The sequence below is a fragment of the Syngnathus floridae genome, chromosome 6 (assembly GCF_059516105.1).
Source record: "Syngnathus floridae isolate MCC-2025c chromosome 6, RoL_Sflo_1.0, whole genome shotgun sequence".
NCBI lineage: Eukaryota > Metazoa > Chordata > Actinopteri > Syngnathiformes > Syngnathidae > Syngnathus > Syngnathus floridae.
This window is the reverse complement of record NC_142418.1, coordinates 12,519,748-12,544,602: the sequence shown is the minus strand read 5'-3', so window position 1 is coordinate 12,544,602 and position 24,855 is coordinate 12,519,748. Positions and strand designations below refer to the sequence as shown.

Sequence of the window (24,855 nt, the reverse complement as noted above, 5' to 3'; positions counted from 1 at the left end):
TAGAACAGCGAGCTGGCCTCAGAGTCAATTCCCACTTTCCCAAGGTTCCTGGGGAGATTAGTTCTCCGCCACGGACGGGTGACAAATTCGCAAGCTGACCTGGCCTATTAGGCTTGCAAAAGCAGTCTGTCAGGGCTCAGACCTGTTGCACACAGATGCACATCACCTCTGATGAAGTCAACCTGCATCACTGATTTGAGCTGATAACCAATACTAAACCCCTGTGTGACAAATGACAATCAATCTCTTATCAGCCAGCTGCAAGAAACAGATAAAAATTCTTCTAAATTACACATCATGCTAACAATTATTTGGGTAACCTTAGTGATATTATTTCATGTGACAATCCTTCCCTTCTCTTAGATTTTAATGAGTTGTATGCTAAATGCTTGCTTATTTATATTATGCTAAAAAAAAAAAAAAAAGCAACTCACATTCTCTGTGATCATACAGGAAGCCATTGCAACTCATTCAATATTTACTGGAGCTTGGGGTTAAACCGGTAGCAAACAATAGAGGGAATGGTGAGCAAGCAGTTGTGTTGAAGTTTTGCTGGACAGTGGTATCACAACTTTGGTCAATTGAGTTCATAAGTTAACCAGAGGTGACTGCGCAAGCACCATTCGTTTGCAGTCTGGATGCACAGTGAACATCTCATTTCAAAGGACTTTTGCCAATCACAGCACAAAAAGTTACTGGATTTGTTGGTTAAACAAAAAATTAAATAAATCAGCAGAGGGATTTATTTCACAATATTTTGTGGAAAAAAAAATCACAAAATTGAATATCAAGAAGGCCCTTGTTTTATTGCAGCCTCAGTCCTGCTGGTAACAAAACGGTTACTCAGCATTTATTATATAAAAACTATGAGAATTGTATTTGTTTTACATTTTGGGTGTTTTAATGGAATAATGGCGGAGATCTTTTTAAGTCATCTGAGAGCTATTTTAGTGTGAAGATTGCATGGAAAGTCTAAGGGGGAGATTAAAAAAAAAAATACTCCATTTGCAATAATTGCTGCCCCTGCAAACTTCAGACAGATAATGGCCAAAGAAAGAGAAAGTGGAACAGCTCATTTTACTTGTACACAAAGTGCTGCTGGGGGATTGTAGGGTGATTGAAGTTTGTGCATGCTCCAGTTTTCTCACCCAATGGAGAATGTGGCCACACCAAATTAAACATGAAAAGAATGTCAGAAAGTGAGGGATATTTCTCACGCTAAATAGCAAGTTGTTCATACAAATACAAACGTATGCATGAGGTACCCACAAAGAAAACAAAGGTTGCATGCATATAATATGACATGGAGGTTGAGTTTCATTGTCCTAATAGACAACAGCAAACACTACCACAATTAATCGGTGCTTGCTTCGGCGTAAAATATAGAGTATGTTTCATTATGCTTTTTTATTTTCACTTGAAGTATTTTAACATCTCTCACTGCTGAGATCAACAGAACATGTAAACAGAATATTTTCCCAAGTTCAATAATAGGAAAAGAAAGTAATAAACAAAACAAAAAAAAAAACAGGTACAGAAACATTTTAATGTAGGCTATGCATGAGGTGCTTCTTTTGTGTATGCTTATTTTGGGAACAGTTTGTGTCTGCTGGTATGACTACGTACGTGACGATTTAAACAAATTTAATAAATATAAAAAGAAGGACATTACACTTTGGTCAAATAATATTGAGTAGAGCTGAAAAGGTTAAAACGGCTTTCCAGAACAGAACTCAGCTGTGCGTTGCAAGACAGTTCATGACACCACAACACACACAGCTTGAAAGGAAATTCGGCACAAAAAACTTTGTCACATTCAAGACATTTGTTACACACAAATTATAGTAGAGACTCCAATTGTTGAACACATCTTCCTCAAGACACCATTGAAGTTTGGTTGAACTCCACACGTTCAAGGTTATTGTTCCTTAAGCAATGTACACAATATGGAGGCACACCCCGTTGCTCAACCACATGTCCAAATTGGTCAAACTGTGGGAGTTTTACCACTTGTTGTCTGCTGTAAGTATGTGGGCCGTTTGATGCGGGGTTTCCTGCGCTTGGGTTTGCTCCTGGCCTTTGTGAGCTGGACCACAAAAAAGGACAGGACAACCATTGCTCCCAAGAAGGCAAACACTGGGATGGTCTGGCCGACTTCTTGGTTGTAACGACCAGGCATTATTCCTGTGTACATCAGCGGTCAAATGTCACAGGATGCATTTTTAGATTAGAGTAACATCCTATTTTATTATTATTTTTTTAATCCTGGAAGGTGCACATTAGTCTTATGCTATAAATAAATTGGGTCCCACAAAAAAAGGGGAAAAAATGAAAAAAGAAACAAATGGTATCTATGTGGCGGTGTTATAAAACTTAAAGCAATATGTAGCAGAACACAAAGGGGGCAACAACACATTTAGACAGACAATCCTTACAGGCATGTATGCTTTATGTTTTGAGTTAAATGACTATTACTGTAGCTAACTGGCTCAGTTGAGAGACTCCTTAGCTACAGTTTTTTATCTATATGTTTGACTGTATCATACTACCCACCAGTGGCCAATGTGGCTACAACAAGAATAAAGGCTGGAAGTGGATTAATGGCATTTCAATTGGGAAAGATGATTTCGGATGTGAATGTGTTGAATTTCAAATGTGATCATGATACAAGTTTAACCGCAGTACCATCTCAGAAGTTTACTGGGGTGATGAGCCTTGTTCCAGTTGGTGATGAGATCACGTTACTTTTTAAACTACAATTAAAGGGTTTCTAAGAAGGATTTGTAACAATTTGTATTTAGGAAACACTTCGTCCTGAAAAGTAAAAAAAAAAAAAAGAAACATTACTCACCGCCAGGGATGTCCCAGGCCCCACTCTCCCCAGGGGATAGAGGTCGGACCTGGGGACGGTAAGGCCTCACATTTGGCAATGCCACCTTGTCCAGATCCACAGAAAGAAGCTTCTGGTGCTTCCATAGGTTACTAGAAGCAAAGAGAAGAATACACACAGAATAAAACATCACATTCTGAGCTCTAACCACCTCTATACTTAAAAGTTAGCAGTGTACAGAATGGAGACAGTCCATCAATGGATTCTTGACATTTTCCTAATTAAAAGGTGGCATGCATCTAACGGCACAAAGACCATTACATACGTATGTTCCCGCTGTGCCATCCCTAACAAAAGAACTTGCGGAGCACTAAATCAACTTTACTGTGTCGAAGAACGTCACTGGAATCTAATCAATCCCACCTTGGCGCCGTCTCATTGAGTGGCTGCGGTTTAGCCCAAGAGAGATGTGGACAGGCTGGTAGGGGGCGGGGCTTTGGGTTTCCAAGATGAGCCTCCAGAACTTTTGAATAGCGATAAAGATGATTACCTGTCAAAAAGTGAAAGAAAACACGTTGATGATCAGTCGGATTTTTCCTCATCTTTTCAAAATTATTTGTCTTTTGTCTATAAAAAGACAAAACCAAATTAAATTGATAAAATCGATGTATTTCCACTACTTACCCTCTAATCTCTGTGGCATTGGGTGCTCAGTCCCTGTGGGTGGTTGCATCCTACTGTGGGAGTGACTGAGGCTGGGAGGTGTCATACTGTAGGATGTGTACTGAAGTAAAGCGTCTAATAGCCAGAAACACTCTGAGAGAACAACATACAAAATAGTTGAATATGGGCCGGAAAAGCTTGTTAAATACAGAACATGGAAATAAAAGGTACAATACAAAACCGATAAAAGTTACCTTTTTGTCTGTGGCTGTCATCTAAACAGTTTGAGTCACCGTACAGAGCAATACGTCCTCCCCCATCAGATGGGGTTTGGTACAGCCCAAGGATGGGAACATTTTCTACCACTGTAGTCTCCTGCTTTAACACCTCTAAACCTTTGGAAACAAAAAACATACACATTGGATTTTCACTGATAGGCAGCCTAGTTAAAACATGACAGCTGCACAACAACATACCTTGGTCTTTTAGGTTCTTGGCAATTACTATTCCATCTTCAGGGAAACGAGCTATGCTGCAGCCTGAGGCATAATACACTGCCGGGAAAGAGACAATAAGATTCATTTGGTTTTATTAATGAAAAAACAGTATAGATGTAGAGCTGGGTAGAGCTAGACAAAGATGTGTGTATATTTATTACTGTCATGATCTGCCAGAGTGAAGTCGCCCTCGTACAGCCCATCACTGAAAGCCATCCCCCACACTGAAATCAGATCATTCAGTGCCGGCACATTCGCACCACCTGTGTCTGGCATCCACCATTGTCTGCAAGTCAGGACAAAAAATAAATTTAAAAAAAGCGAGAAGAACTTGATATACCATACAATACAATAATATATCTTCACTTGTATAGCGCTTTCACAATGCAGCCTGATATTTAGTGACCTGGGGACCAGTGCTACGGAAAAAAAAAAGAGATTCAAAATCGGTTCCATAAAAAAAAAAAACATCTAGAAAAGCTTACTGCCATCTGATTTGAAAAATTTTAAAACATTGTTGCCCAATGACATAATTAACTGTAATTTGAGTATGTGTTACTTCCGAGTGTGAATCAAAATGGTAATCCTTTACATTAATCAGTACCCAAAAAATATCTCTCAGTTTCAAAACTTTTGGTGACCCCTGTACTGCTGTGTATTTTTTTGGGGGGGGACAAAATTTGAAAACGGCTCATTGAGTGTTAAACTAGCTTTGCCAGCACATCCTTTCAAAGCTGTAAAGTCTATTTGTAACTGTATGTAATCCCTTCAATGCCAGAAAAGCTTTGGTGGAATGGTGCAACAAGGAGACCTAAGTCTTTGAATCTAACAATGTGATAACTATTTTGTATCGATTATGAAACGCAGCTAATCGTGCAAGATTAATACTGTCTAGGTCAGTAAAATGTCACAATCCAATTTCTATAGATTTACTCCAATATCAACCAGGTTGTGGGCAGCAGTTAAAGTAAGTAGAGATTACCTGGTGTTTTCGTCATAGAATTTGACCTTCCTCATGACAGACGTGTTGTACCAGTCGCTGAAAACAATGAGTGAAAGCCCATTGTCAATGTCCCTCCTCAGTTTGGTGATCTCTTCAGGGAAATATTCCTCCTCGCTGTCCACCATCAGCAATGTGCCTAGTCAAAAAGAGACAATTGGCCCACATGTTTGTCTCTCATAATTCTCTAAAGCTGTAGCAAATGTTTTCGGCAACATACTTGGTGTCAAAATATTTTCAAAATATCTACTAATCGCAAATTCTTTCAAGTGTGGTCAACACCAAAGTCTGAGGATCAACAGACTCCATGATTGTGATTATGTAGTGGAACCGATTAGAAAGTGACATGAATATCATCACTTCGTTGCTAAACTAAAGAAAAGAAAATATAAATAAAATATACCCTTTTACTTTCTAAATCAACATTTCCCCCTTCAGTTTTATATATTTGTCTACTTGCAAGCAAATAACTGACATTATTCAGAACAAATTTAGTTCTCTACCCCTGGAATTTTTTTTTTTTTCTCCTGCTACCAAACAAGTTTTCAGACAGTTTTTTTTTCCCCTCCATCTGTCCATCAATTCATTCATCCACACCACAAACACAAGATTTATGGGAAACTTGCCCCAAAAGACTGGTTGCTCTAATAAAAGCCAAAGTTGCTATAGTAGAGTCTATGGGTGTGCATATTTATGCAACCAGGGTTTTTGTACATTTTCAAATGCTTCTTCTTGGAAAATTCGTGGTGTTTTTTTTTTTTTTTTTTTTTTTTTTTTTCAAATAAGTTGTCGGGTCATAGTTAACAAAGATGGAAAAAGTATTGAGATCTTTGTCTTATTTTTGTTTTTTAAAATCACAAAAACCTGGTGTTTATAGAGGGGTGCGTGTACATTTTACAATCATTATAAGTGTGATGTTAAGCTGTATCCTTACCATATTGGCTGGCATCAAAGCAAGTGATAGGAGCGCCCAACACTTCAACAAAGTACCCCATGCTTCTCAGGTGCTGGTACATGTCACGAAAATTTGTGTGAATGTGGTCACCATTCCTAGGAAAATAAATGATTCCAAACAAAGCACGGTATTGAGTTGTCTCAGAATTAATATCAACTCAAATCAGAGTTGCTGGTGTGAAAGGTAGAGGACATTTCGATAGTTAACATGCACATACCAGTCAAGTGGGTCATTTTTCATTCGGAGGTTATCACGTGGAAAGTAGCCAGGTGGGTAACGCAGGTTGTGATACTGGTCCCACAACACTCTTTTACTACGTGGTGGAGTCTGGACAATCTTCACCTTAATGGGCAGTTTCACTGTGGAGGTCAGTTCCCCTTCCACCTCCGACTGACAAGTGATGGATAGATATTAGTACAACTTCACAATGCATGCACATTCGTACAAATGACAAGGGGTGTCAAGGCAATGACAAAAACAAGTGTGGGTTCACAGACTCACGTCATTCTCTGCAGGGGATGCCACCGTCACCATAATATGGCCTTGGGCAATCCCTTCCCAGGATGCAGCTTTCTTGGCAACAGATATGGAGACAGCCAGGTAGCCAGCCCACGGCCACAACACAGATGAGTATGAGACGGCCACATCAATATAATCCCCATTCTGAGGAAGGTAAGGCTGCCAAATAGGCTGAATGAGAGACATCATGAAGAAAAATCAGGTCAGGTGCAGTACATTCTTTGCGTAATTTTTCAGCATCAAGATTAAAGAAACAGTTTATATGAAATATTTAATTAGAGATTTGCGTTCACCTTGTCCAGAATTCTGCCTGTGACACCCATTCCATTAAGAATAGTGACATTAACAATGGTGGGCATTCCTCCATAGTAGATGGGCTGAGAGCAGTAAGGCCACATGTATGGACACTCAGTTAGGTCAATGTAGCTGGGAGAAAGACTGAGAGCAGAAAAGACGCATTATTTTTGATGGACTGATTTTGAATGTATTTTTCTAATATTGAAAAAAAAAAACACAAAAGTTAGTAAACAGCCAAGACTAGTACTTGAGTACATTGCGGGCTATATATGGAAACATTTTATAATTTATTGATGCAGCAAAATCAGAACAGCCTAATGTCAACTCAAGTTTTAGAGACAGCTGCTCTGGGAAACTGGGCATATGTTTCGTATGCAGGGGGTGGCTCTTCACTTTGTAATGTCACAAAGTTAAAACTCTTGTCGTTTTGAGGATCAGGTGGGACGCTTCGAGAGGATGAACGAGCAGGAATGTTCCAAGAGTGGTGAATGGATGAAACCACCACTTTGTAGGGTGTTTTTGGTGAGGAATAATGCATTTAACAAGCTTAAACAATTATTTTGCATGATACAAGTCATTTAAAAGGATGACTAGTATGATTCTGACTCCTCACAAGCGTGAGTGGGAAAACAATCTTCTGATGCATTCTACTATACATTAGATTTTAGTAAAACAGTAAACACCACAACACTTTTCATTCAGAAACTCAATTCAGGCCTTGTCTGTTGGTCACTTAATGCGACGGGTGTTACCTGGCCTGAGGTTGGTAGCTGTTGAGGATCTGGTAAGCTCTGATCAGGTCCAGTTTCCCATGACCCTGCTCGAACATGTTGACTCCCGGCAGCCTGCGGGCTGAGGCGATCAGAGCTTGTTTCATAGAGGCTGGGTTAACCAACTCTCGATTCAGCACAGTGCTGAAGAACAGAGGACAGGTACATATTGTATGACTACATTGGTGTCAGATTCTAGGTATTTCAAAACAGTGGTAAAAAAAAAAACTAGCATGAAAAAGCTTTTTTAAATTTTAACTGAACCTGTAAAAGATGGGCTACAAATATAATAAAGTAAGAATTCTATGAGCTACATCAATGATAATGCACATCATAAACTAAATGGGCACAAAAGGAAAAACTTAAAATGAAACGTAGTTTTTGATATTCACCTCGCCAGAAGTGTAACAGCTCCAGCCACCACAGGAGAGGCGACACTGGTGCCAGACAGTGATCGGCATCCTTCCTTCATCCCCGACCCCCGAACACCAGAACCGTAGGTGACAATATCGGGCTTCACCCTGCCGTAGCCCCCTGGCAGCTCCTGCACAGAGTGAGCGTGAGGAAGATATAACATACAAGGTTGCGAGACTTGCTCCTCTTGTTACACATGCCGCTCCTCCAAAGTATTGTAAATTACAGAATCAATATATTTTCTGTTTATGCAACACAGTGGATAGATATTAAATAATAAAAAGACCAAGACAGATAAGAAAATGGAAGGACAACTAAAAGCATCTTCGTCCAAATTATTGCTGATGCAGTCTATTTAGAGAGTGACTTTCTCAATTTGATTAAAAAAAAAAAAAAGGCTAAACTCCTGATCAAGTGAACTGCTGAAGTGAAAATTTTAACTACCTAACCTTATTGCATGACACTTAAATTACCGACATATGACTTAAAATAGATAGACTATAAATATGACTTATAATATATAGTAAGTGGAAATACCAGTGCTCCTGCAGACACTCACCCAGGTAGTCATGCCTCTGGATGAAAACCTTGCAATGTTGTCTTCAAAGTCTATGCCCCCTACTCCAATTACATCCATCTGGTCTGCTGGGTTGTTGAGAGTTCTAACAAAAGATGTCCATGTTATTTTCATGTCATGTGGCAGGAATGACCAGCAAGCATTTTTAATTAGTACCCCTATCTAGTTTAAGTATTGGGAGTCATGTCCTATGTTTGTATGTACGTATGTTTGTATGTTTGTATGCATTTATGCATGTATAAAGCATGATTTCTTCAATATAGGGACTAGCATACCCATACAGAGGTCCGTCATTGCCAATTGCAGAGACCATAATCACTCTATTGGCAGTGAGCTCCCACACCTGTAAAACAAATGGAGAAGAAAAATGAAAATTACAGACACATCATAATACAGTAATTGCAGCATTCAGCCCAAAACTCTGTGACCGAGTCATGAAAATCTTACGGCAGTTTTCTCCTGTGCAGTCGCAAAAATTCTTGTTTCCATCACCTCCTTTGTAAATACACCGCAAACAATTATTAGGCACGAGCCCTTTTTTTTTTTTTTTTTTAAACAATTTATTTTATTTTTCTATTCTACAGAGCTCTCATTTAATCCAAAATGTTGTTAAAGCTCAGCTAGTATATTTAAGCGGGTAAATCACTCTCAAGAAGTGTTTGCTCCCAAAATTATTTGCGCGTCAAATCAAACACTAAATAAAAGTGAAGAAAAAATGTGCTGGGAAAAAAATCAAAATGAAAAAATATTAATGAAAAATCAATTTGAAAATGAACAAAGAAAAGAAGAAGAAAAATAGGTGAACAGGAATGATGCTTACTTTGACTAAACTATTTGATGTACAAAAGTGGATACAAAAGGACTTTTGCTTTTCAAGGTGGAAATGTCATCTGAATTAGTGACGTTTTAAAGACAAAGGAATAGTTTCTTGGGTCAACTCTGTGGTGTGCCACCATAGAGGCTGTGTCTCCTGGGGGGTGATCAGAATAGTTTTATTTTATTCACTCTAGAGTGAGAATCCACACAGACAAGACAGGGTTCTATTTGCCTACTATATTGTAATTGCATAACCATAATTTGTTCCTATCAATAAATTTGTTGAAATGATTCTGAAACATGTTAATCTTCTGTCATCGAGGAATAAAGGCATCCTCAGAGGTGGGTGTCTTCCAACTTGAATATTACGATAGATGACCTGTTTTCTACTATATCGTGTCTGACCTTATCAACAAATGGGTGATCCATGAAGTCAGGGCCTCCAATACTGAGGTTGAGAACATCAATCTTTTTCAGGATGGCATAGTTGAAGGCATCCAGAAACCATGATGTGTATGACACCTGCATGGTAAAAAGATACAAGGTGGAATAAATAAGTACACTTAAATCTCGATTTTCCAAGGACTGGAGTTCAGAATTTGGGAATTGCGTTAACCCGAATGCGCGTTGTATAGAAAGTCTTGTTTTTTTTTTTTTTTGAAAGGCATGTTTTTAGGCGCGAACAAGTTCTTTGTTACGTTAATTCAGGTCAGGCATGTTGTTCGGCAGCCAAAGGGGTCTGTTTGCTCCACACACATCGAAGTCTGTTGACATTTTACCTTTTAACCATGTACATTTAACCCATTTAATTTTGGTTTCGCCATGCATGATGTCCGCCGGGTTAGTACAGTGTGGTAATTCTGAAGGTAACTGCATTGCACTCTTCTAATTGACTTGCGATACATCCACGCCCTCTAGCGGCCAATAAGAAACACCACGTTTTGGGAATTTCAATACAATTATGTTTAAATAATGCATACATCATTTCTACTTCGCGGATTTTCGTTTTTTCCTGGGTGGTTTTGGAACGCATCTCCCGTGAAAAACAAGGGATCACTGTATAGAATAATTTGAAGCATTTAAATTTAACATTCCTTAAGCACAATAGTAGAGATTGACCAACCATCCATTCTTTCTCTGCCATTTGGCCGCGGTATAATACAATAATTTAAGGTTTTTACCTGGTTGTTTGTGAACACTCTGAAGATGTGCAGCTCTGAGTCAGGAGCAAAGCCCTGGCACTCTCTCATACTTGCTATCACCCCAGCTACAAAAGTGCCATGACCCAATCCTGGAGAAAATGGGGAAAGAAAAAAAAAAGGCCTGATTTAACCATTTTTCTTCCAAGTCGTTAAAACACATTAGGATGTTTTCAATGTTCACCATCATCCAGCGTCTTCTCATTGGTCCAGTTGGTCCTTTCCTTCACATTCTTAAAATGTGGGTGTTTTTCACTTAGACCAGTATCAAACACCGCCACCTTCACACCAGAACCTGCAGGGCCACACACAGACAATGACAATATCAACACGTTCAATTTGGATGCTCCACGTGTCAGGCACTTTTCTCCTAATTCCAAACTGTTCAGTCTTACCAGTGTGTCCCATCTGCCAGAGTACATCTGCCTGCAGGATCTGGGCTACATGGCGGGGGATGGCTCGCAGAAGGCGCCGACTGGAGTGGCGCCCAGTTGAATGCCAAAAACCCGAGGCCAGTGACAGACTGCTCCTTCGAAAAGGCCGGGATGATTGCCATGACTGCCATTTTTGCATTTTGTCAGTGGTGTTACAAGATGCAGCCGTTTCTGGTGCTGGTGAAACAAAATGAAAAAAAATTGTGCAATAATTCAGTCCTCATATATTTGTGAATCATTACAATTGTTTTAATTCTGTTTTTACATGTTCAGATTTCTCATTCCAGATGAGCATTTGAGCAAGTCATCTCGTTTCCTCTATCTCACAGTAGCATGGCGGAACGCACCAGCAATATTTAAGTTAATAATTCCATTACTAAAACATATCATACCAAAGTCATTTAGCAAACAACAGCACAACTCAACTGCGATGACCGATGCCTGTGGGGGTTTCTTTAATAATTTGTCTTAACCACTCGTACAGTATCTTTGTGTCTTTGGAAGTAATCTCGTCTCAATTTATGAGAATAAGCAAAAACAGGCAAAGAAGCATATTGATTCAATTTTTCCAACTAGTATGGTCTTAGTAGTATTTGTTTTTTTACATTAAACGACAAATAAATTCCACACAGTCACAGTCTAATTGTCAATTAGTTGATTCTTTTTTCTGAGTATTATCCAATTGAATTCTGTACTTTTAGTTGCAGATGTCAAAATACTTAGCTACAGTTTACGAATAATAAATCATGAAAAATAAAAATATTGAATATATTGCAGCCCACACTGCTGTATTTTCTCCAACATCAGGCACAAGGGATACCCCACTGTTCAGGCAAGTCTCACCACACTAACTCACTTTCTGCCTCTGTGAGTGAGCAAACACAGACATTCTCTGCCACCCCCAAACACAAACATATTAAGACACACATTCACTATCCAAAATCAACACACTCAGACTTGACGTGTGTTTGGTCCTATTTTAACACTTTTGGGAAATTGCATTCTTTCCTTGAATAAACAGGGTCAACATCTTGCATGTTTTCAGAAATGCACTATGCATGCTCCATTTATCCAATCATTTTAAATGAATATTTTTCAACCATTTGCACAGTATAGTCATACTTACAAGGAATGTATTTAAGCGAACGGAAGACTTTGCGTTGTGGAGTGACTCTCTTGATGTAGGGGTGGTCTTCTAAGGTCAGCAGACTGCTGGGTGAAGCTTGTCGGATGTGGACCAGATCAAAGTCACTGGGGAAGTCAGAAGCTGGGTTTTCCCTGGGGACAATGTGCCACTCCAATGCTCCATCCCTTGCGTTCCGTAGGGCACTGCTTATGTACAGGCTGCGTGCTTTGGCCGAGAAATACCCCGTGAATGCCACAATGTACTCTGGAAGCAAAGTGTGGAAAGGTTGTTTTAGGAAACATATGTGGTGGTCTTAAATTCACATTTCAAGGAAGAATATTAAGCACATCATCTCCTTCGCAATGCAGCAATGCCTCAGAATGTTTGAGAAGAACAATCGTTTCTTACCATGCTCCACCACCTTGGAAGAGAATTCTAGTTTGAGAGTGAGATGCGAGCAGTTAGAGTTGAGAGACTCCAAGTAAGGGCTTTGACCAGGGTCAGATTTTCCCTCTGTCATTGGCTCCATCCCCACTACAGGCAGGAAGCCTGCAAGCATGGTAATCCACACTGGCAGTAGGAGCATTTTGCGTGGTGAATCTGCACAGATTATGTGTTATCCCTATGAAACTCTGTTGCGGTTTTTAGTTTTGAGCAGTTAAAACCTGTTTCAAGGTCAGGGGAATGAAACTGCATATCTGGTCCACAGCTCCAAAAGTGAGTCCATAATGAAAGCGTTCTGAGCAGCTAAAATAATTTCTTTCTGCGTTTTCTCTCCATGGTGCTGGGCTAAGGTGGAGTTCAGTGACACCGCCAGAGTGGGAACACAGCTGCCATGCTGAGAAAGGAGGGGATGTGTTCAAAAAGCTGGAAGAATAGGAAGATGGCGGGAGAAGCGATGAAGATAGAGTTGACATTTATCAACGCTGTCCTTTATTTAAACCTGGAGAAAAATGAGAAAGCAAAAGTTAAGCTACAGTGAAGTACGGCCAAAATCCAATGCATTGGAAAATAGAAAATGCTTTTAACATATTATTATTACTTATGAATGATTATTTCAGTGTATGTTAATATATTCATCAAATAAATATTGATGATTATATCTGGATAATTTAAACATACAACAAAGGGAGCTCATGAAGCTGCAATTTATCCGCCACCTTTGTATTTGCTGGTGTTCATCTTTAAGACACAAAGTCAGCTGGATGAGCTTCTCCATTTTTGTATTTGCTGGTGTTTATCTTTAAGACACGGAGCCAGCTGTATGCTCTTCGGCATGCTATGATGAACCGAGAGGACTTCCGGTAATAACAAACCCGTATACTGACGTCACAGACATGCAAGGTAAAGGCAGTTTGTTCCGAAATGTGTGCTTAATAAGTGTTTTAATGCATGCTGAATGGATTATCAACATTAACCAACCCTCTCATTCAAAATAAAATTTGGATCAGAATGGTCTTGATCTAATTGGAATATTCTCAATGTGTACATTAAGCATTTTTATTACAGTCAGATTTTTATTCCGAATAAATGCAAGTTGTCAGTGCGTCGAGTTTTCTTTTAAGTCGGTCTAGTTTTCTTGCATGTCTTCTGCATCCAGCCCTGCTCTCTGATGCTACTTTGCATTTTTGTACATAAAAACTGCTAACTTTTCTAGTTCCATGTCATGTCTGCTTCTGGGTCTAAATTTTGCTCCTCACATAACGGTGACTGCTTTATTCTCTCTTCCATCCAATTCACATCAAAGTGACTTGCCATCCTGAAAAAGGTTGATGTTCTCAACCTCAGTATTGGAGGCACTGACTTTTTGGATCACCCGTTTGTCGATAAGGTCAAACACTATATACTAGTTATTGAGTTGAAAAAGGTAATGTAGTTAGTTAACGCAATTCCCAAATTCTGAACCCCAAAGTCCGCGTTAAAAAAAAAAAAAAATCTTTAGCTGTATTCCCCTCTGAACAGGACCAGCGACAGTCCTGTTAGTTCACAAGAACACGCCAAAGAAGACAATGTTGCACATTTAGACACACCCACCTAGACACAAAGCACCCATACATGCTTCCACACTGGCCGCCAAGAGCTACACTAACTGCAAGTCAGGCCCACAGTCATGAAGGCCAACATTCTTTGCAGTTTCTCGTCTCGTATTGCTATAAAAATGTGCTTTTTAGCTTGATTAGGTGTCTGATTGGGAATATGATCCAGAGTAATGCAGCAAATACTCATTTTTAGTTGCCTGACTAGAAGCATATTATAAGCATGTAAAACAGTGTATTAAGAGTCAAGACGTGTGTGTATATATAAATTAGTGTGTATATATATATATATATATAAAGCCCTCCCTAGAACAAACAAAAAATAATACTGCTGATATTTAGAAAACAGTACAACTGGCTTTTAGTAATTCAAAAGTCTGTGCCCATAGGTTTGTTCGCCTTTACCAATTCAAGTGTAGTAAAGAAAGCAATCTATTCAATATTAATCAGCTCTCAAGCGTCCAAGTTAACAATCAAATATATAACGTTGCTGAGAAATTTGATTGGACAGTTGATGCAAAGACAATATTTTATGTTTTTAATTTGTGCAATGTACCGCTTGTAAAAATGTCTTCTTTGGCATGCAATTTTTCAATTTCCCATATCTACTTTTGCTGCTAAAACAATGCAAATTCATCCAACCTGGTGATAATAAATGTTATATTTAAAATATTCATTATATTACGGCACTATTCTTTTAAGCAGCCTACTCCTTTCAGCTATGAGTTGCTCTCTGCTGTAACGTGGTTCCAGCCAGACCTGTGTGACAAGTGCACTCGATCACACAAGCACTTATTTCTGTGTTTTGCAACTGTGTTTAATTCCCGTCTGATCATTCTACTTAAAAAAGTGTCGATTTTTCACTGCTGTTAAGGCCATTATTAGTGACATTGGATGCATTAGCTATCCACACGCATAAAGTGCGTAGCAGAAGTTTTGCAAAATAGTGTGTAACAAGCATTCCCCAATCGGAACAGTGGGAAAACAGCAAGGTGATGCGGGCGTACAATTTGGGCATTTTTGTCACGCTGAGTAGTGCGCATGGAAGGCAATACCATGATGGAATCAACATGCATTACTTAGATTGAATGGTAGGGTCCAAATCTCTACTTTCGGGCAAATGCATAACTAAAATTCAATATATTGTCTATACCATGCAATTGGGCTTGGAGTGTATCAAGTCGGTTCTGTAGACCGCAAGCATTGGTCCAAACAAAAACGCATGCCTTAAAAAAATTGTTGTTTTTTTTTTTTTTTTTATTTATGAGCTAATGGTATATACCCTACTATCGCTACTGAGAACACACCCTGTTGCGTGTGTAGACTTCATACTATTATTTTGTTTTTGTTTGTCTAGTAATGCTTGTATGAATGGCTTTTAATTGAAATGGGTGTATCTTACAAATTAGAGCAGCTCATGTTGAACAGGCTACAACGCCTTGTCAGAGTTTGTTCGAACACAATTAAACTTGAGAGGAAAGCGTGATCTCACACTAAATCGTAGCCATTGACCTGGGTAACAATTTGATCACTTTTCACAAAGAGGATCTGACCGTAGGAAATAGGTATTCATTTATGTAGTGAGTTTTATGATGGTGACAGATCAGGCCTTGAGTATAGTATTTGTACTTGTTGTTTTATTCCACCGTGGTAACAAACAGGAATGTGTTTGTGGGGTTTTTATCAGTTTTTTCTTTACATTACTTCCCCAACAGTCTTGGTTATGCAGGAATGAAAACTTGCAGCTCAACATCTGCATCGGGGAAACGGGAATGTTGGGTTTTTTAATAAGTGGATAGCGCTTTCACTGGTTCCTGCTCAGGGTAGGATCTATGACTAGATAACAATACTGCAGGGTTGTAAAAATAGGCCAGCGGTTTCAGAGATGAATGACAACGCCAGGGGCTGGGAATCACTTGTCTTAACAACAAATTTAAAAAGATGGCATCAAAGTCAAGCCAACTACGATTTAATAGCATAATTATAAGATATAGATGATCAACAGAATTATGATGACATTTATTGCTACAGTACAAAAACAAAAAGGGATACAAATAGTTCCAAGTGGACCTAAGTGCATGACTTCCAACGATTTAGTTATACTAACTTAAGTTTGTTTACTTCGAAGCAATCCAAATACACGCACACGCTTTGGACAATGCAGGTGTTGTATTTAATGAACATTACTGTGTAAGAACTGTTAAATCGTTTCTAGTATGGTTGAAAAAGAAAATATCGGTATGCTCGGGAAAACAAGAAATCAAAACAAACATCAATTATAATACCTGCATCATCTGTAAAAACATTGCAACACTTTCCAAATGAAGCAAATGTTTAAAAATACCACGTGCACTGTAAAATATGTCAAGAGATTATCAACATTGTTAAATGAAAACAAAAGTGTGCAGAGAATTTTGACCCAGCAGACTATCACATGTATACCATATGCTAGCTAGCGTAGTAGTCTTTTTCTGAAAACACTTCATGAAGCGATGACAATCTTACTCACCGAGATAACTATCGGAGCTCCCATTTGTCCCATTTGGGGTTGTATTATTTACCTTCCCTTTCGAGACGCACAGTTACCGTCTCGGTTCCGTGTTTGGCTTTCCTTGGACAAAAGCTAACAGCAGTTGTTGTCTTCAGCCACAGACGACTGACGTCTCGTCAGGATTGGCTGCCAGATCGTGGGAGATTTTAACGCTTAAATTTGATTCGTTTCCCCGTATTCCAATGTTTTGGTAAAGACGGGATATAATAATACACTAGATTGTCTTCTTATTAACATAATATAAAAGAATAATTCTCTTATTTTAAGCGTCATTCGTGTGTCGATTGGTACAGTGGGACCGTCACTATATCCTGTTATGCAACGGATCTGGCAACCCAAGCATCTCCAATGACGGTCATTTCGGCATGTTGATCGTTAGTGGGCGCTGTTTCACAGTATAAAAGTTCGTGTTAATTTAAAGACACGTTTAGTATTTGGAAACACAAGCAATTAATATCCCGTTAACGCGTGATTTTATTGCAATCAAAATAAAGGTGAACCTAGGAATAACAATAGTTTCTTTATATTTTTTTAAGAATAAAGCAACAACTCACGTCAAGTTGTTTTTTAATTAAAACACCACTGGAAGACAATGAAAACACAATGGTAGAAGAATCAACACTTTATCGCTTATTTATACATCATATAAAAAATGAATGCTTTTCGGTAAGTCCTGTCTACTTCATTTAGGGCATTGCCATTTACACCACCTCAGAATGACAACATCGAAAAAAGTACTGTTGTGTTGACATTTTTGCAAGACTAACAAATTTATTTATTCAAACAGCATACATGTTCTCATGTATTCAATGTAGATAACCAACTCAAGCACTTCAGATGATTTCTAGTTGTGAATTGTTATATTCTGTGAGAAATCAATCTTGGAAGACCTGATGGATATGTTTTGTGAAGTTCTTCTATCATGAGGTGCAGTACCTGCAAAATGAGGCATCAACAAGCTGCCTCTATGTCGATCGAGTGTATTGATATCAGTACCTATGATAGCCTCAATTACTGTATTATAGAGACAAGAAGGCAAAAAGATTCAGAACAGATTTCACAGGATAGCACAACTTGGTGTGTATAGGAAAAAATGCAAATAACAGCAATAGAATGAGAATGCTTGGAAACGCAAGGAACCAAAGATTTACAGAAATACTGAGGTCAGCTAAAATGGCTCAGCTAAGTTCCAGTATGTTAAAAAAAATTCACAACAGCCTTTCTAATTCTTTGTAGATCACAGCAACATTTTCATTAATGAAATTGTAGCAAATCATTAAAAAAAAAAAAAAACGGATAGACATCAAGGAATGAAACTGCTTGTACAAAAATCAGTTAACTTTCTCCACGAAGTGCTTTGCGAAAATAAACAAAATAACAGCATGACATTTCTCATTTGGGAAACATGTCAGAATACACATTAAATCATATTAAAGTTTAACAGTAAAAAATGTGTTCAAATAATTTCTGTCAAATGTAACAGCTTTCTAGGTTTAATATTAAATTTACAGACATTCAATTAAACTTAAACATATAGTAAACAGATGAATTACAGAATATTACTTTTCATTTGTTTTCTATTCAGCATAAAATCACATGTAATAATAATTTCTTTTTAAAGAAAGAGGAGTTGGAGTATTGTTGTATCCCGGCGCCCTTGGAGGTGTTACAGATGCATAAAAATAGTTTTGGATTTTTTTTCTTCAATGAATAATGGCTCTTTATTATTTGGTTTTACTTGAGTTTTCACTACCTACAAATATTGGATTGGATTTGAATTATATAAAGATGCACTCGGGCAATGTTCATTTTCGGTGGCGTATAGACCTCACTGCACTTCTGTAATGACTTGCACTAGCTACCAGTAGAGCATATTATTGTGCACTAGGCAGTAGATTAGGTAAACCTTTTAACACTTGACATAATTTAGGGGCAGATGTCACAACAGATGTCCAGATTTAAGAATAGGAAGGCCATAGAGGCATCAAAGACAAAACAAAAAAAAAACAATGGAATGCCTTCACTCGTGAATTGGCAATAAATCCAATTATTACAGTTTTACAATTAGAAAACCTAAACAGGGGTCCTCGGTTTACGACGGTCTCAAGTTACGTTGTTTCGTGTTTACGACACACGTCTCATATATTTGAAGCCTTTTTTCGACCTAAGCGTGTGTGATATCAACCACAGGAATGAAGGTAAGGAATTGTTTTCTCTTTTTTAATTACTGTACTGTTTCATTTTATTACTGTTCTGACTTACACCAAAATTCAGTTTACATCGCTGCGTAGGAACGGCTCAGCGTCGTAAACTGAGGACCCCCTGTATTTTTAGTTTTTAATATAAGCTTCAGTCCAACCCCATGCAGTCTTTGTCTTTGCTTTCATTTCTTTTGTTTCTTGTTTTTGCAACAAAGTGGTCTAAATGTATAACTGGCAGATGCAACTTGCATGGTTTGTCTCATCCATACTGTCTGTGACTAATAAAGGGACAAAACACAAGTTAATGGCCTCATAACCTTGAGAATTCAAAGTTACTGCAGCAGGAAGGAGCACAATTACAAATAAGGCACTTGAAACAGGACTGTGGGGAGGAGGTGAAATCACAGATTCACAATCTTTTGGAGAGTCAAAAAATATTAGTGCTAAACTGAGCAAATATGGCAAGATGAGACAATCTTAAAGACAAAATATGTTGGCCTTTTGATGTTGCATTGATGTTTCTGCAAGTCTCCAGTGGCCACTCTCCAAGACGGATACTACATAAATTCACAGCAATTGTCATCAGAGGGTGTGAGGGAATGTTTACCCTCCTCTTAAGTAACTTCATTACCTAGATCTCTGTTCAACAGATCCTCATGGAAGGTCATTTGTTCCAGTGACCAACTGAATGGAGACTGTCCACAGTAATAAATAAATACATGTCAAGACACACGAAATGACAGAACAAAAGGAAAGGAGTGCTCCATCCTGTTAAGTAGGATAGGGGCTTAAGTATGAACAGATGGACTGAGAGATGACAATGATTTGGTAAAACATCGTGAAAAAAAAAATGCTACGCAATGTTTGTCCTTCCAAATTCAGGGATTATAATATTGATACAGTCATGCTGGCAGCAGGTACTTTCTCAAAGGCTTTTGACCCATTTTCTGAGTTTCTTTCAGGGGGCAGGAATACCTTCAGTATGTCTTTTTAACAGCCGCCCCAATAAGTTAGGTGTCAGCCATTGTACTGCTGCTGATAGCGTCTGTTCAACTCACGCAGCTCTTTTTCCCGAACGCGACGAGCTTTGTTGGATTTGGTTGAGCGACTGGAGCGTGTGGACTGGGCCGATTTAGTGCTGTGGCAGCGAGATGACGCCCGCTTCAGCAGGTTCTGAGATATACAGCGTTGTAGGTTCTTCATGGAAGAGGCAGCAGCCATGCTGACGATCCAAGGGTGCTTGAGAGCCTGGCCAGCATTTAGCCGCGCGCTAGGATCCACGGTTAGAATCCGCTCCACAAAGTCTTTGGCAAGGTTGGACACACTGGGCCATGGCTGTGGAAAGAAGAAACGCGCTATTAACTTAAATGAATCCCAAGTAAAACGCAACTAATCTTAACAAATATGCTCTGAAGACATGTCGTGTTTGTGGCATTAAACAAAAGTGGAGCCACAGAAGCTGAGCAGATCCGCCCAGAGTTCTCAGGTTGGGAGGTTCAATTCCAGGCTCGAACCTTCCTGTGCTTGCATGGATATTGTTCATTTGGCCCGGTTTACTCCCGAATTCCAAAAACATGTTTCTATGGTTAATTGAAGTGTTGCTTTGCCAAAACCTTTACTGTCCAGTGAAAAGCTTGTCTCTTAATTTTTTTCTTTTAGTTAAAAACAAAAAAGCTTTTCACTGAAAAGTGACAATACGTATCAACTTGTGCCTATTTTGACCCGTAAAACAAAGCTTCCTGGCAAACATACAGCACAGTGAAACAACACTGAAAATTGTGTAAATGTGTTTTTTGGCGACTCCTCACCTCTCCAGAAAAGCTGTACTTCCCCTTGAGGATCTGCCGATATAGCCTCATACGGTTGTCATCTTCAAAGGGCATGGTTCCGCTCAGCAGGATGTATGAGATCACCCCCAATGCCCACATGTCGACGGCATTTGTGTAGGGTTTCCTCACCAGGATCTCGGGGGCAATGTACTCAGGTGTGCCGCAAGTGGTCTTCATCAGACACTCGTCGCCCTTCTTCCTGCTGTTGGCCAAACCAAAGTCAGTGATGATGATTTTGGAGTCGGCGCCAGGGTGGTAGTACAGCAGATTTTCGGGCTTCAGGTCTCGGTGCGTGATCCCCAAAGTGTGGAGATACTTGACGCCGTCCAGCACCATCTGCAGCACCCGGGTGGCATCTCGCTCCGTAAAAGAGCCGCGAGCAATGATGCGGTCAAACAGCTCCCCTCCGGTGGCCAGCTCCATCACCATGTAAACTCGCTCGGCCGTCTCAAAGACCTCCATTAGCTGGATTATATTGGTGTGGCGAACCCTTCGAAGAACGCACAGCTCGGACTCGCAAACTTCCCTTCCCTCCCTGTACCGGGTCTCAATCATCTTTATGGCGTACGGCTGCCGAGTGCTCTTGTGCTCCACACGTACAACCCGGCTAAAACTCCCTCGACCTATCAAAGCTTTGATGTCGTACTTGGCTGTGACTCGTGGGTCAAACTTGGCTCGGTATTTGGCCACCTTTTTTCGCTGAGGGTCTGACACCTCAGATGGGTTTTTAGGGATTTGGGCGGAGGCAACAGGAGTGGAAGCTTGTCCCTGAGGAAGCGGTGGGGAGATGGAACCTGTCTTGTCACCTCCCCCACCACCAGCCTCATCAACCTTGCTAGCCGTACCATCTCCTCGAATGAAGTGCTTGTAGATGTCTGTTTGACGGGGTGGATCCACCTGGGATGAAAATACAGAGTCAGTCCCATGTTAAACATATGAGCTAAACAAACGTCCAAAAATCTCAGTCATGAATTACTTAGGTAAGGACCCCTATAAGTAAATTATATTTACATGTTGCCACTGTTGCACTTCTTTTGTTTGTTTTATGAAACTGTGTTAGCTGGAAGCTATAATGGACAACCATTTATTAATTCATCGTCAAAGCCTGAATGGTGACATTTATGTCAGTTTGAATATCATTACAGTGTCACAGCCACTTCGGGCTCTGACAATTAAAATGGGAGTCCATAACAATGATTTATTCATCTGTCCTTGTTGCTCACAAATGAATTGCAGCGAGGTTGACAATGGTGATAATGAATTTCATTTTCATAGCACTATTGTTGCTGTTGATGGTAACATTGATATAAATATGGTTACAATTACAAATTAACACTAATAGAAGGGCACCATGTAATTAAATCAAATAACATTGTATTCTTGAAACAATCATAATTATGGATAAAAAAGTTAATCTAACTAAGCTATTTCGTAGCCCATTTTGTGGCATTAAATACTGATAACTGTAATTTTAATTGTATCTTAGATTGATTGGGGCAACTTCTCAGTTCAGTGAAATACAGTAGGGTAGAATAAAATCCATCCACTCTCTATCTGGTTGTGGAGGCTGCCTCTTAAGCAGAGAAGCCCAGACTTCCTTTCCCTAGTCACTTTGTCCAGCTCAGAATAAAACTAACAACTCATTCTCTGACAGTATTAACAAAAGGTTGGACCCGTTTATTGTTAGTTGTGCATCTGTACCTAACCAATTGTCTAGTGGGTGCAGTTTAAACAATGCATTTTACTGACCTTTTTGACCAGGTCCAACTGAACATCCCCTGGAGGCTCAGGGAGGACCTTAGTATTCCTGCACCCCATCACATAACTCGGGGACTCAGCCCAGCCAGCCACGCAGGCCACCAGGAGCCCTGCTTCATTACAGCATCAGCCGACTCAAAGTCGCCCAAGCTGTGCCTCGACTCAGATGGAGGGTTCATGAATCGAGCTGGAGTCCCGATCAGCTGGCATCAGCAGTCACTGATCTTGTATGCATCCGATCCATCCACTAATGCAAAATGTCATTACTGCAGTAACACAAACATGTTGGCTGTCTCCTCCCTCCAGCAGATGTTATTACTCCATGTCACAATTTAAATCAGCCATTGTGACTGAAGATTAGACCTGACCTTCATGTCAGACAAGCTAATAATTTGAAAACTTCAGATCAAATTGCATGGGTTACTTGGGGCACAAAATCCACTGACAATAGAAGGGTGGAAAGCCCTGGGACATCAAACATCAAACTCGAGCTGATTTGCCTTTAGGACAAGTAGATACTTTGCTAAGCGTCTCCACTGAAAGTATGCAATAATTTACTCCATTGGTTAAGGTAGCAATGTATCATTATCTTCCAAGGCAAAAGCTGTCAGAGTGAAGATGGGAACTCTGTAAAGTAGAACATAATACTGTTAACATCAGTTCTGTGATATTTAGCAACAAACGGTATATGATGTACTAAAGTTCAGATTGCTTGTAATGTAAAGAAACCACTTTCATACTAAAAAAATTAGTTGATTTTTTTTAAAATGTATGTCACCCCTCTCAAAGAGCAACATGCAAGTGCTGTACGTAAAATAGTTTGGTGTGAATTTAATTCCACAGGTGGAGGCCACATTATCTGCAATCGTTGTCTTGTGTACTTTGTTGAGAAGTACGTCCAAAAGTTTGTGTTGGGCGGGCCCTTCTGATGCTCAATTTACCGCAAGCAAAAACCCCGATTCTGTATTTTTGATAGAATTGGTCAGTTTAACGTTTTCCGTTCATGAATCTGTACAGAAGGTTGACGCCACATGAAAAAATGAAAGTTGATTTCTCACCTTATTCGTGCTGAATAGGGATAGCGAAGCTGAGCATGCTAACTAGCATGCTAGCAAAAGGGCAGGACTCCCAAATTTGCCAAATCCAGCCTCCTCACCCCACTATCACTCAGCTGGCCTCTCCATTTTCAACTCGCAAACTTTTTTTTCCCCTAAAAAAATATCTTCAATGTAAAAGCTTCAAAACTCCTCAACCCTGTGAGAACAGAGGTTCGGCTAAAATTGGCGTTTGGTAGTGTCCTTCGCGAACGTTGTCAAGTTTTAAGTTTATCATTAGACCTCACGAACTTTCCTCGTCGGATGTTTTTCTGGTCGGTGTTTGTCGAGCAGGACCACCTCCTCTTGGCGAGGATACACATAAACGCACTCAATTTTCCGCTCTATATTTTCAAAATAAAGCACTTTGGAGGGTGTTGATGTTGGTAAGGCAGATGTGGCCATTTACGAGGAACTCACTGTGAATAAGGACTCGGATCCACTTGTTATTGTTGAATAAAACAAAAAACTATAGAATACTTACACAGTTACACACAAACGTATATGGTAAAAAAAAAATCACAAAATAAAAAACTAATCCATCAATCTGAATCTCAAAATCCCAACTACCACTTACTGACTTTCTGCAGACAGATGCTGTTGGTCTTTTTTTATACTGTGTCATCTGCTCGGTTTAATAATAATAATAATAATAATAATAATAATAATAATAATAATAATAATAATAATAATAATAATAATAATAATAATAATAATAATAATAATAATAATAATAAAATACAACCCTGTAAGAGATTTCTGTTTTCAAATGAGACGTCATTCCAATAAAATACTCAAATACAGATTACCGGAACCCGATTTAACTACACTAGTAGCCACTGTATTTGTACTGCACGTTTAGAATCAATAAACGCACACAATCCCATTCGCATTACAATTTTTATGACACTCTGTTTTTTTTCCAGCCCTCTCATCCAGTTGTAAATCTCACTTGTATACTTCAGCCTGTCGAGCCGACCATCACCTCTTCCTGACTCCATCTTGCTGTAAATCTATAAATCCTTCGTGTATAACAAGTCCAATAGTGATGTCTCATTTGTCCTTGGATGTGCCACTTCTACTTTATCCATCTTCTATCTTCAAATATAAAATGTGGACAGAAAAGAGAGTTAAAGTGATTAAATAGTCAAACGTAAATTAATAATGAAACACCAACATTGCTGGTGGGAGTGTTGGAAATTGATAATCCACGTTACAGTAGTTTGGCTAACAACTATTCCAAGCTCCAGCTCATCATAATGACTACAAGCTTGAAGTGGAAGGGCCCA

General features: G+C 39.3%; 2 protein-coding genes across 3 annotated transcripts; both read right to left on the bottom strand.

Annotated features, from left to right (window-relative positions):
- Positions 1–1,392: 1,392 nt before the first annotated feature.
- mbtps1 (membrane-bound transcription factor peptidase, site 1) lies at positions 1,393–16,815 on the bottom strand. The gene is made up of 23 exons (XM_088378912.1): positions 16,643–16,815; positions 12,506–13,040; positions 12,098–12,361; positions 10,933–11,148; positions 10,722–10,832; positions 10,520–10,629; positions 9,744–9,860; positions 8,798–8,865; positions 8,505–8,607; positions 7,924–8,075; positions 7,514–7,675; positions 6,758–6,902; positions 6,447–6,635; positions 6,163–6,335; positions 5,925–6,040; positions 4,973–5,129; positions 4,152–4,276; positions 3,970–4,047; positions 3,748–3,888; positions 3,515–3,646; positions 3,254–3,380; positions 2,852–2,982; positions 1,393–2,184 (listed from the first exon to the last, which is right to left on the bottom strand). The coding sequence occupies exons 2-23, from the start codon at positions 12,681–12,683 to the stop codon at positions 1,988–1,990; spliced, it is 3,192 nt and encodes a 1,063-aa protein (XP_088235038.1). The 5' UTR covers positions 12,684–13,040; positions 16,643–16,815; the 3' UTR covers positions 1,393–1,987.
- Positions 16,816–17,234: 419 nt separating this feature from the next.
- pskh1 (protein serine kinase H1) lies at positions 17,235–23,900 on the bottom strand. 2 transcript variants are annotated; one of them, XM_088379462.1, is made up of 4 exons: positions 23,531–23,900; positions 22,464–23,099; positions 20,694–21,611; positions 17,235–20,220 (listed from the first exon to the last, which is right to left on the bottom strand). In XM_088379462.1, exons 2-4 carry the CDS (start codon positions 22,530–22,532, stop codon positions 19,903–19,905), a joined length of 1,305 nt encoding a protein of 434 aa, XP_088235588.1. In that variant the 5' UTR covers positions 22,533–23,099; positions 23,531–23,900; the 3' UTR covers positions 17,235–19,902. The 2 variants fall into 2 exon arrangements, with proteins under 2 accessions (XP_088235588.1, XP_088235589.1); XM_088379463.1 differs by having other exon boundaries at positions 22,464–22,719.
- Between the last annotated feature and the right edge of the window lie 955 nt (positions 23,901–24,855).

Bases quoted from the DNA above. Each gene is read 5' to 3' on its own strand.
- mbtps1 (XM_088378912.1), bottom strand. From the start codon at position 12,683: ATGCTCCTACTGCCAGTGTGGATTACCATGCTTGCAGGCTTCCTGCCT. The intron at 11,149-12,097 runs GTAAGTATGACT...TTGTTTCACCAG, and splicing joins TTCGCTTAAATACATTCCTT to CACCAGAAACGGCTGCATCT. The intron at 6,041-6,162 runs GTATGTGCATGT...TTATTTTCCTAG, and splicing joins AAAAATGACCCACTTGACTG to GAATGGTGACCACATTCACA.
- pskh1 (XM_088379462.1), bottom strand. From the start codon at position 22,532: ATGGGGTGCAGGAATACTAAGGTCCTCCCTGAGCCTCCAGGGGATGTT. The intron at 21,612-22,463 runs GTCAGTAAAATG...TTTTCATCCCAG, and splicing joins AGTTGGACCTGGTCAAAAAG to GTGGATCCACCCCGTCAAAC. The intron at 20,221-20,693 runs GTGAGGAGTCGC...TTCTTTCCACAG, and splicing joins AGTACAGCTTTTCTGGAGAG to CCATGGCCCAGTGTGTCCAA.